General features: G+C 39.3%; 1 protein-coding gene across 1 annotated transcript in view; it reads left to right on the top strand.

The window, feature by feature from the left end:
- srrm3 (serine/arginine repetitive matrix 3) overlaps positions 1 to 12,853 on the top strand; it is a 45,780-nt gene that overhangs the window by 31,078 nt on the left and 1,849 nt on the right. Inside the window, exons 10-12 of the mRNA XM_014989043.2 lie at positions 7,957 to 8,225; positions 8,827 to 9,078; positions 9,170 to 9,295. Coding sequence (XP_014844529.2) covers positions 7,957 to 8,225; positions 8,827 to 9,078; positions 9,170 to 9,295 — 647 coding nt within the window. The remainder of the gene's footprint in view (positions 1 to 7,956; positions 8,226 to 8,826; positions 9,079 to 9,169; positions 9,296 to 12,853) is intronic.

Below are 12,853 nucleotides of genomic sequence, written 5' to 3'. Positions count from 1 at the left end.
CAAATAAACAGGTGAATAATAATCTCTAAATTAAGCAGCTGCTGTCTTAAAAATATTGGAGGAAAATAAACAAGTTTGCTGTGTCATATTTTAATGGTTGAAAATACAACGCTGTTTCCAAATAAACAAAAAAAAAAAACAGATAATGCAGAATGGGAGAGTAAATCATTTTTATGGTTTATATGTTTATATGTTTTTATAGACAGATCTCAGTTTTTTTCCTCTCTTAAATGAATCATTTCACCGATGTTTTTACTACAGGGAACAGCAAACACATCCATGAGGGGTACTGCTTCTGCTGTGGAACCCAAACCCAGATAAATACTAAATAAAACATGCAGATCTCAAAGAGTAAGGAGAGCGTGCAAAAAAAAAAAAAAAAAATTATGTGACAGAGAAGGACAAGGAGAGATGGAGGAAATGTAACTACAGATCAGCTGACATAAACACTCTTTGCACTGAGTCTTGAACTTCTCTAAATGCAGTGAGGCTAACACTTTATTTGAAATACGCTTTCAGACAAATTGCTGAACAATTACAAGGAGATGATAAAACTTTGCTGTTTAAAAGTACCAAGAAAAGCAAAACGATAGGTATGAAATGAAGGCAAAGTGGACAAGTGGGTCTTTAAATTGATAATTATTGGCACAAAATATTTTTTAAACATTGCTTATGGCTACATTACACTTGAGAATAGTTATAGCTACTCTGAATGCTGAGTTCTGTCATTGATTTTATGAGAAAGATATGAGAATTTAGTTTAAAGTTCGAGACAAGAGAAGCAGCCCAACATACCAACTCTTTTAGAAACGGAGCTAAAGCGTCGTGGTGAATGTTTGCAATAGTTGCTCAATCATTTATGACGTTAATATGTGATTACTTTTAATTTTTGATATCAAACCTTGTTTGTCTGATGATGAAACAGCAGAAATCTGCAGGAGGAAAAATACATTTTGTATTTTCTATTCAGATGTGACACAGTAAATGCAAAGCTTGTGTGAAACGAAACAAATATGCACAGAATGCTCCTAAAGCGTAAAGAGTCACGTATCAGACAACCGGTCCCTGTTTGTTTCCTCCAATGAACTCTAAACTCCTGCGTTCATTTCTGAAAACCACCTCCCTCCTATAAACGGATCATTAAAGCTGCAGCGGGCTCCCAGGAGACGTGGGAATGAATTTAAAAGGCCTCAGTCGCAGGGGGGATCCAACAGCAGCTGATTGTGAAATACCATTTCTTTGATGAAAATGTCTCTAAACTTGGCTGCACGCACTGTAAACACTTCGTCCTGAGAGCTGAAATCCCCGTTTTTCTACTCCAGCTTGCATGTGTCTTAAAGGTCTCATCTGATCCCTGTTCCCCCCGCCCTCCCTCTTCCTCTCTCTGCTTGTTTCATTCATTGCTGTTTTTATGTTTTCTTCCCCCTTCTTGGTTTACATAATATTTGCCCGTGAATAAATGCCCAAATCTCTCTTGTCTTGTCTATGTAAAAAGCGCTCATATGCTTTGGAACTGGATCAAGTAGGTTAACTGGGTACGTGTCATAGTTTCTTCTTGTCAATGCAGTTGTCTTTCCTCTAAAGGAGATAGTTCCTCTTCTCTTCCAGGCATCCGACAGCTCCGCCAGGCGTTAAGCACATGCTCCTCCTTACCGCTACTGCGCCTCACCATTTCAGTGTGCACGTTTCCAAAAGGTGGCAGGTGCCGGTCGCTTTCTAATTCATGCGTTGAAAAGTCTCTAAAGCAGTGGGGATGGAGTAAGAGAGGAGCATGTGATTTGGTCACGATTTTTCTGGGAGCATCTTTAATAGATAATCTGATGCTGCCACTATGTAACACAGCCGAGAGTTAGAAGAGTTTAAAAAAAAAAAGCTACAGTGTCTGACTGAAACGACAGATTCTTCATCTAACCAATGTTTGATTTTCTTTTAAATATTTTTTTTATTTCTGAAGCTGTGTGATTCTTTGGTTCTCTATGAGCACAGTTTGTGTCCCTTTGGAGCCGTCTACCCACCATGCAGGAGGCAGAACTTGGAGAAGCAGCTAACAAATAGAACTGCTCATCAGTCGCTCCTCCCTTTATGAGAAACCCAAAACATTTTCAAATAAGAGATTCTGCAACAAATAGCAAGAAATACACTTGACAATTTCTCATATTTTGTCACATTGCAACCACAAACTTCTGACGCATTTTATTAGAATTTGGTCCGATCAGGTAACGGAAGCCTTTGCTGTGCAAAGAACCATTTTTACCATCAGATGTTTTGAAAAAGAAAACTTCTCATTTTTGACAAATAGACACAGTTGGAGGACTTAAAATAAAATGAAAACCAGCATAAGGCGCTTGCAAAAGTAAGACAGATACATTGTCTTCTTTAGGATGTTATGTTGGAAAACGATGTGGAAAAAAAGTCAAAGTCCAGACTGAAATACAGCTGAGAACTAGTGGTTTGACTTCAAATTTGAGCCATTTTGTAAAAACGAACGGGCAAAAGTGCCAGTGTCTACGTGTGCAAAACTGGTTACATATAGGAGCCAAAGGTAAATAGAAAGATGGATGTGTAGATGCACAAAAATAAGTTTTATTGCTACAATGTTTTTGAAATGCTTGCAAAGTGGAAATGAGACGAATCATTAGGCGAAATGGATTCTTTTTGTTTAAACTCTGCAGCTGGTGGTTCAGGCAGACATGCAGCCCATAATCTGGTGAAATATGACATCACATCAAGGACGACCTTACAGGAAACATGCAAGCAGATTGGCTTTTTTTTTTTAGCTTGGTAGATGAAATGTGAGCCTCACATTGTCCTCTTACGGAAGCTGGGTGTGTGACACTTTCCCAGCCACAGGGGGGCACTAGAGGGTTAATTTCTGATCAGACCAGCAGACTGAACCCACAGAGATTCACAAATAATTTATAATTTTCTAAGAAGTGCTTTATGACACCGCGTTTTCAAAGACAACACTGTTAATTTGCGAAGGGACTAACAACCCGTTTGCTCCTGCTTCTCCCCGTTTCCCCACGGCGTTCTGCCTCCTGCTTGGTGGACGGACGGGTCTGAAAAGGAGCCACTTCTGTTTTCCCTCCTTATTAAGGAGTATATATATAAAAAAAAACAACAATAAATAAATAAATAAATCAACACAGCCTCAAATAACTTTGGCATCTAATACCTTTATTAACACGAGTGATGATGTTGAAAAGGGACCCAAGCCATTTGAGGTGTAAGCTTTGGAGAGCATGTTGCTCTTTGTTGCTGCAGTCCTGCTTATAGTTTTAAACATATTAAATGCTAAAAAGGGTTTTTGTAATGGAGCTGGGCCAGCATCTAAAACATCCTGATCTGGCTCACTGCTGCTGCTGCTGGAGGAGCCCCCGGGGCCAAAATGTGACTGGGGTCCCTTTGAAATGTGCTGACTCTTTAGTTTGTCCATCTTAGCAGTGACTTCCTCCTCCTCCTCCTCCTCATCCTCTGCTACCTGTTCATCTGCGTCCAGCGTGACTCACGTCTCACTCTCGTTATTTTTCTTCCCACATCTCTTTCACATCAGCCAGCTCTGCATGCCCTCCTCCTCCTCCTCCTCCTCCTCCTCCTCCTCCTCCTCCTCCTCCTCCTCCTCCTCCTCCTCCTCCTCCTCCTCCCTCGCTCCACTAATCTAATTAACTCTGTCCCTCTGTCCTCCCCTGTTTTGATACAAATATGGCTGCATTTGTACAAGCGAAAAAGACAGCAAATCATGTAGTCTCTAGTTTCATTCTTTGTTTCTGATTTTAGTTTGCTTTTGAATTCCATCTGGATTCTTCTTTTTTATTTTATTTTTTTTCCTCTATTTTCTTTTGACTTTTTGTTTTGTTTTATTCCTCCTCAGTCTCTGGACTCAAATATGTAGCTGTGATACTAAAAGAGGTCATTGTCTTTTTCCCATTTCGCTGCGGAGAACATTCCTTTCTCCCCTTTTTTTTTTCTTTTTTTCTTTCTTTCCTTTTTTTTGTTGATATTGCATACGTGTCACTGGTTGAAATGGAAGGTAGGTAACGCTTTGCCTACGCACGTGATCTTTATGCAGATGAGAATGTGACAAGCACCCTAGCCTGAGTGACGTCAATGTTTCTCTCTCTTTCTCTTCCTCTTTCTTTCTGTTGTTGACCAATGATCTCTAACTAAATCAGTCTGACTTCATCAATTATGATTTGACTCGTGAGAGATTGGATTACATAGAGCTCTGGTTTTTCTCTTTACTCCTTAACCTCATCCAGACGTCCACTATCCCGCTCTTATCTTCCAGGTCCCATTGCTTTACTATACTTTACTTTCTGTTTTTGGTAGAATGCATTCTGTTTGTCTGGCATTTCTCTGTTTGTTGGTGAGTTAGTACATTCGTCTTATGAGTTCCTCCATATTGATTTTTTTAGTTATTTATTTATTTATTTCCGACAGTTTCTGACCGCCATCACAATCACCAGTGGTTGCATATTTTCTGACTACGCCGCTTAGTTGTCTTCTCTCCCGTGGAGAACGGCTTCTCTTTCTGCAGCAATCAGTCGGTGCTTTTTGTCCTATCTTTAGTTTTACTGAGCTGTTCAGTCCGTTGATAATGCATGCTGAAGATCCTGCTAAATTTGCTTTTATATGAAACACACTTTGGAGGTTTGCTCTCTTTCTATCTTTTTTTTTTCTTAATAGCAGAGTCCATTAAGAGTTGTAGTTACTAAGCGCCCTCGTGAATCTCTAATCTAGGTTTTATTGTTGCTGAAAGCTTAAAACACGAGACACTGTTTAAAGGATAATGTCGACATCGACGTTTTGTTTCCTCCGACGAACAAATCCGTTGAAAAGACCAAAACTAATGTTTGTGTTTCTTAGTTGGTCCCTATGGATCCTCTGATGCTTTCAGCCCTTAAAGAAGCTCCAGATTTTTTTTTTTTTTTCAAAGCCATAATAGTCCTTGTTGGTAAAATATTTTTTCCCACAAAGTACATTTTAAGAAAATTATTTTAAAAACTCATAGTATTGTTTGGGATTAATCTTCACAGGGGTGTGGGGTTGAATTTTATTGCGATATTTTGTGGCATTATTGTGATGACAATAAAAATTAAGATAATAAAAGTCTAATGGCTGTGACCCCATAGCACCGCAAACACAAATACTGTCTCTGAACAAAACCTTCAAATTCAAAACAGGCGTTTTCAGGACACCAGTTACTTAAAGAAGAGTTATTTATGTCATTTTTGTTAAACTTTTATTTGATAAAGGTCTTTTGTTACTAGATGATTTCAATCTGGTTATTAAGTAAGTGATATGAACATGAATATTTTACCTGTAAAATAATATTAATGGCAGTAGGAAAGAAATCTGTACTTAAATACAGGATCTGACTTTCACAGAGTATCAAGCTACATACAAACTGACGTTGGTATCAGTGCTGAAGCCTGATATTAGCATCTCTATTATTATTAGCAAACACCAAAACAACCAAAACATCATCAGAGTTTCTAGTGAAGAAAGTTCGAGATGTGTTTGATGGAAAGAACCATTGTTCATAAGGTAACACGGATAAACAGCAGCTAATAGGTGCTTTAGTTTGGACATATGTCTTTCAGACTGGTTTAACATGATGGGTTATTTGTTCGTTTTGGTTCTTTCAATGGGTTTGTTCACATGAAAATAAATAAATAAGTTTTCCCACATTTTGTCATATTACAGCCACAAACTTCAGTGTATTATATCATAGTGTATGACTGTAAAGTAGAAGGGAAAGCAAGTAAAAAAAAACAATTAGCCACTGAAAAATTCAAAATGGCCGCCACAGTTATCACAGATAAATACTTTCAGTGTCAAATTATGCATAATTGGACCCATAAAAAATAATTATGTTGTTATTTTTGTTGCTAGACAACTTTTCAAGACGGACACCGTGGTTGTCCTGGAACTAAATGAATGTGTTTGGTGCCAAACGACACATGGTTATGCACATTTTGAACCATATAAATTAAATATATTTTATTGCTCTCTGTTTGCTTTATGGTTATAGTGAAGAATATTATATATTTGCACTAAAATAAGTAGTTGATATTACTAGTGGTGGTCACAGCTAACCGACAAGAAACGTAGCTCTGCTAATGCTAACCTGTTAAACATATAAGAAATGAGTGGAAGCTAATGCTAACCATGAAGATGACTGTCGCTCAGTAACTTTATTAATTTAAAGTTGTATGAATATCACGGCCAAAGTCAAAAACATATAATGTTGCATAAAGTTTATCCAAGTTGTGAAAATAGGTAACATTTTTATGCCAATAATTACTTTAAAAGGTTAAAAAACGGCAGCCATTTTGGAAAACAGCGGTCATCCTGAAATTTAAGAGGAAAACATGACAAATACATAAGCATGCAAACTATTATGCTCGTTTCTGCATTTGTAATATTTTAAAGTAATATGCTGCACTACATGGCAAGTTGGCTAAGACCTGCTCATCTACTCAAACTACAAAAACAGAGCAAGTAGAGAAACAGACAAGCAGTTTTCAATAAGTCATGTAGGAAACACCACAAACATGTTGATCTGATCAGCCGCCGAAAATCATTTTATGTGCACTACTTGGTGTTAGTCTGTCGCATAAAGCAAATATAAACTGTTTATGTTTGTGATATGACACAATGTGGAAGGTCTTTGGATACTTTTGCAGAACTTTATGTAATAAAACCAGCCTTACCCTTGTAAACAGTGTATTGCAACAATTTTTTTTTTTATTCTAAGAACTGCTTTTCAATTAAAAAGGTTTCATTTTTACTCTTCTATCACTACAATGGAGGTTTGCCAGCTCCAGCAATCTTGGATGAAATGCTCTGCAGCTTTCTGCTGGAGCAGCTCTCTGGAAATAAAGACGGCTGTTTTTGTAAGAATTAAAGTCCTGGTTTAAGGGGCTTCATGAGCCCAGATGCTGAAGTAGGTAACGTCCAAACATTTCAGGTCCTCTGTAGACAGAGAGAGAGAGAGAGAGAGAGAGTCTTATTTCACCTTTGAACCAGGCGGCTGCTGCGGGATTTTTAGGAAAGCGCCAGGGTCCGGAGGATTTACGCTCTGTGTGAGGGACTCCCTGCACATTGTGGTTTCTCCTCTTTGCTTTTCAGTTCTTTTCTCTTGATTTCCATGCATTGTCTCATGAGTCACTGGCAGGGAAGGGTTTTGTGTCTTTTTCTCTTGCATTTTGTGAATCTAATGATGCACTTATGTTGCCCCACTTTTCCCTTTTCTTCATACCTTACCTACTAAAGGAGGGAATACCACTTTATTGGTAAGTGGATGTTAACCAGAAGGGAGTTAAACAAGAGTAACCATTAAAAAAAAAAAAGAAAGAAAATGGGTCGCTGTTCACATCTCAGCAAATGTTCTCAGGAAACACACAGAGAAAATTGAGTAGCAGTCAGTTTGTTTTCTGATTCAACTGATTCAATAATTGTGATATTTATTTTGTTCCTTCCATTTCTGTGATGTTTCGTCAAGTTGTCTTCTCTTCCTGTTTTGTTTCATTTTTATTTTTTTAGCCATTACAAAAAAAACTAAAAAAAAAACTGAAGAAGTCCTCTTTCTATTCTCCAGAATCTGTAGCTCTGTACTTTCTGCCTCTGCTCTAAAACTTACTTGGTTCACTTTTTCTTTATTCCCTCTCTCTTCCTAGTTCTTTTGTTTGTTTTTGCGATTCTTATTTATTTTTTTTCCAACTCATTATGGTTTTGCATGTCAAGTATTGCATGCGCTGCACCATAGAGGACTATCTATAAGCCATATGGAGAAAACCTAGATCTTTTTTCTTTTAGATGTTTACCTTCTTTTGGCAAGTAAACCGTAGCTCTTTATCACCAGCCTGAAAACTTTCTGATGCTATTTTTGTCCTATTTCTTTTTTTCTTCTTCTTCTTTTTTTTTCCTTTGTTGGTCATAATTTCTCTGCAGAAGCTGCGTCTGCTGAATGCAAGCTCTGCAGGCATCCAGTCCACTTTACTAAAAGAGCAAAAGCTCCACAGCGCCCCCAGCAGGAACCAAGCCGAAGAGGCTGGGAGTGTGGATGGCAAGATTGCAGCTGTCGGGAGCTCCTTAACTCAGACGTCAGGGAGGAGAAGCGGCCAGAGAAGGAGCTCCCACTCCCCCGATCACAGCAGCGACTCGGCCCACTCCCAGCACAAGCACGCTCACAAAGGGAGGACGTCCCGTCATCAGCGAAGGCGAGTCGTTTTCTCGCTTCTCTCACTGATCAGCCTTCCTTCCGCAGGGTTGTTAAAATCTGTTGCATTCTGGAAAGAAGTGAACAGAGTTATGCATTTTCATAATTTCCTAATTGTCTTGATTTTAAAATGAAGTATCCAGGATAGAAACTTTCACAACTTAATGGAATAGATCTGTGGGGGGGAATGGACGTGCAGCATAAACAACTGTTAATGAAGGGTTGAAAAATGACATTTTCTGTGAAAAATATGCCCGAAAATGTATGTCTAATTTTATTTAAGATAAATGAGGGACTACATAAACTACAAAAATGTAACTTTATTTTTTTCTTTGGAAAATTTCTCATTTGCATTTTATTATGGTAAATATATTGTTTTTTTATGCTTTTTACAAGAAAACAATGCACAAGTTAAAAAGGAGAAAAACCATTTACATTTTTGGATCGATCTGCTGGTTGCATTGTGGCTAAAAAGTGTCGATTGTGTGTTTCATTTGATTTATTGATTTTATTTCAGACACAAAAGTCAACAAAACAGAATACATATTTACATTCATAAACCCAAAAAAATTAATTAATTAAATTGTTGCATTTTCCCTCAGGACAAAAGGTGGCCACTCCTCCAAGCGTCACAACCGCTCTAACCGCGGTCCGGCGCACCACAAGAGCCCGTCGGTGTCTCCGGGACGCCACTCACACGTGTCGAGTAGGAAGAACGACGAGTCTCGGAGCAAAGCCAACATCCGGCAGCGCAGCAGCTCCTGGAGCAGCGGCCGCTCGTCCTCGCGCTCGGCCTCCAGAGACAAGGGCACCGGCAAGGTCAAGTCCCCGCACAGCAGACAGAACGTCTCCAGGTGAGACCCAGCGGGCCCGTCGGGACCAAGGACTCGCCGTCTAGATTCGTTTCGCTGCTGCCGCTCTGACGGCCGACTGTCTGTCATGCAGAGAAAAGGACAGCGCCAACCGCTCCGACACCGACAGCCGAGCTCGGCGCCGCTCGCGCAGCTACTCGCCCATCAGGAAGAGAAGGAGGGATTCGCCCAGCTTCATGGAGGCTCGGAGGATCACCAGGTAACGCCTTCTTATCACCAGAGTAAACATCCTGGTTTCTATCAAACAACAACATGCACAGCCGTTAAATAAAATGTCCTGCTCATGTGTTAAAATGTCCAGTGTGTTCAGCAGCTTCAAGAGACGCCATGCAAAAGGAATTAGGAGGAAACTTGGACTTTTCAACATAATATTTCAGGTTAATCTTTAGTGGATATGGATGGCATAGATCAGACACCTTGCCTAATTATACAAATAGAAAGGAAAGACTGTAAACTATGTCCAGGAGGAGTGAATGATTCAATCTGACGGGTCCTTAGAAACCTTTGAGACCCTAATTTATCATACTGAGCTATTTGATCAATCAGAATGTAAGTATGATTGAATTGAAAGTTTTATTTTTTTTTTTGAGACGACCTTTGTTCTGAATTAGCGCTATATAAATACAAATGAATTGAACTGAATTAAAAAATAGACCAACTGCTTCAGGACTGACTGAACCAAAATATGTATTTAATGTATGCATAGTTTTTTTCCTGATGCCACATCAGGGAAAAAAACAAACTCTGGTTTGAGACCACCGGTTTATGGTGAAACTGTGTTTTCCCAGCAGTGCAGATTGGGGCATTGAGAGGTTTAGAAACGCAGCTGTAGCCACTGTGGTCAGTATGTTTTGCAACAGTAGGAGTTTTTTCTTTTACCTCACCAAACATACCACTCTATGTAATACTTTGGTAATGAGAAAACTTTTCATAGGTCACCAGTTAAAATTAAACTGGCTAATGTTGATTTGCACATAGCAGCAGGAATGGTTTCTGAATACCGACAGACTTCAGCTGATTTCTTGGGTTTCTATGCCTTTTCCTCATTCGTACTATAATTTTTTCTATGTGATTACAATTTGTTACACATAATTTATGGATCAATGTTGAGTTCTTGGTTCAATTTGATTGCAGAGATTTGCCGTGAATTTAATCCCAATAGGAACATTAGAAATGTTTTTACTGAGAAAAACATGTTTGGCATAGTTTTCATCTGCCATACGTTTGGTTTCTTCTTCACTTTAAAGCAGAGGTTCCCAAACTGTGGGGCGCGCCCCATAGTGGGGGCGCCGTGTCATTGCAGGGGGGGCGCAGGAAGCCGTCTGGATGAAAACAAAACAAAACATGAACACTGTATGTGCTGGGTTTTTACCTTAGAATGGCCAACTCTCTGTTATTCCTATGTCAATTTGATACAGTAGAGGCTTCCACACTTCCCATATCTGTGTCCTCTGTCACTTTTATCAGCAGTTAAAACTGTTTAATCCGTTGTTAACATGTTGTAACCTGTTTTTCCGAGCCGCCTTTAAACGCAACATGAGCGCTACGACGCTCGCGCTGGGTTTACACCTGTGAAGGAGACCTGCTGCTGCTGTGCGGAGCTACGTAGGTTTGTGTTAGAATCACGGCAGCAAAACGCAAAGAACTTTTCACAGTTTTTCCCTCCAAACTAACCGACTGAGTTGAGTAAAGCTGTTGGATGCAGGTAATGTTAGCTAAAAGATTACTAGCTAATATCAATACAGAACCTTAAGCTTAACAAGTACCTTGTAGGCTACCGATGTTGGTGTCTATTTTCAGCTACGTACATTCATTTTGCCCCCAAAGAAGTCGATGCCGCCTCCCCCCCCCTCACACGCCTCGTTTCAACCAAACAGCCATTTGTAATCAATGGGGGGCGCAGAAAATGTTTGGAAACCACTGGGGGGGTGCAGAAGAAAAAGTTTGGGAACCACTGCTTTAAAGTATTCTTTTGTTCATTCTCATAAGTCCTACTTATTGTATAGTTTCTTGTAATCGGTTATTTGTGCAGGAAGAAAGGAAGATTCCCCCACTTCTGTTAAATCCACTTTGCTGTTTCTCTCCCTGTTCATGTGAAAGCATTAACGGACTTAATGAGTGAAATGAGTGTACCTTGTCATGTTTGCTTCAGTCCTAAAGGTCCTTGCACGGAGACAACGGGATGCTGCTGAATTCAAATGCCGCAGGCTTGTTGCCCTGGTAACAGTTGCTGTGCAGCAGAGCCCTGCTAGTCTGACCCCTGAAGCTCAGCTGAACATCAAACCATCAGAGCTCCCCTGAGTAAACCTGGACTCATCTTGTATTTTTATTTTTTTTTTCTTTGTCCTTCCTCTTTTTCTTCATCACATCTCTGAAACTCACAGTTCGGTTCTGACGCTACACCCCACTGACATCACGCACTAATGCTGCAGCGCAGGGACGCAAACATTAAAATGCTATCAAGGTCTATTTACTCAGAAGATGAAGGTTCTGTTGAACGTTTATTTTATGATTCCTCTTAAAATCTTCTGACCCGACATAAACTCCTTCAAACCACAGAACTGCCTGGACTTTTCCCATAAATGTGTAATGTTGTCAAACTCAGGAGTTAATATAAAACGACAGGCAATTAAAAACAGTTGGAAATGCTTCTGAGTTCATTCTGTTAGCTATTTGTTGCAATATTTTCACATTAATAAACTGCAAACGAATGTTAGTCTGAACCCTGTTCAGCAAACATCCATGTCTAATTCGGATATGCACCAACCAAAGATTCTGTGCAGTTAAATATTTCAGATCTTCTGGAATATTGTGAGGAACTACATTTACAATATAATAAATAAATAAAAACAACAAACAAAAAAAAACAATCTGGCTTTAATTGAAAATGTAATTATTTTAGTTATTATTGACAGTACAATAATTAGTCAAATATTTTATTGAAAATGCCTGACATCATATCATACATGTGCAGTTAAAAGGAGATTTTATTTTATAAAAAATACAAAATAATTACTAAATTGACATTGTAAGCTGCTTTAGTACATGTTAGCACTACTAGCCCAATTAGCATAACTAACTGGACTGTGTGTGTGCTTACCAGATAATACAGAACGCTGTCTGCATTTTCTGTCAAAACAAATTTGAAGCTGGAATGAAAAAAAAAAACAATGTTATGTTCATCCTTGTTTTAACATAACAGCCTATCAACAACCCTATTACAACTCTAAAAGCGTCTTAAAGAACCTGATATTTAAAAACAGACCGCTTTAAGTCGTCAAGCTTCAGTAAGAACTTCCACACTGAAAAGTGTTATCAGCATTTCCAGTTTCCGATCGGATCGTTTGAGTCAGGAGTGAATGCTCCACCTGTAACTAAAATGAACTCCACAGTTCTGCTGGAATAAAATGGAGGGGCAGACATGTTGTGTGTCCCCTTGGTAGCATTTATCCGTCCCGTGGTGTTGATCTGTTTGGGTGATGGAGACAGACAGGCGGTTCTTTGGGGCGATAACAGCTGATTACCTTACAGGAAATCAATTAACAACTCGATCTATTCAAGCTTTAACTAACACGATGCATTTTCCTGCTGCTGAGTGTGTGGATGATCGGCTTTTTATAACCCACAAAGCTCATCTCTTCTAGAAATTGCACTCGTTTACCGCTTCTGGGGTCTAACTTTGACTTGCTGATCTTGTCTCTAAAGCATCACGTCGCAGATAACAGCCTGATCATCTTAATATCCTAACACCTCCCTC

Source organism: Poecilia mexicana, unplaced genomic scaffold (assembly GCF_051168715.1).
Source record: "Poecilia mexicana isolate PSO_F unplaced genomic scaffold, ASM5116871v1 scaffold_14, whole genome shotgun sequence".
Lineage (NCBI taxonomy): Eukaryota > Metazoa > Chordata > Actinopteri > Cyprinodontiformes > Poeciliidae > Poecilia > Poecilia mexicana.
This window is presented reverse-complemented; position numbering and strand designations above follow the sequence as displayed.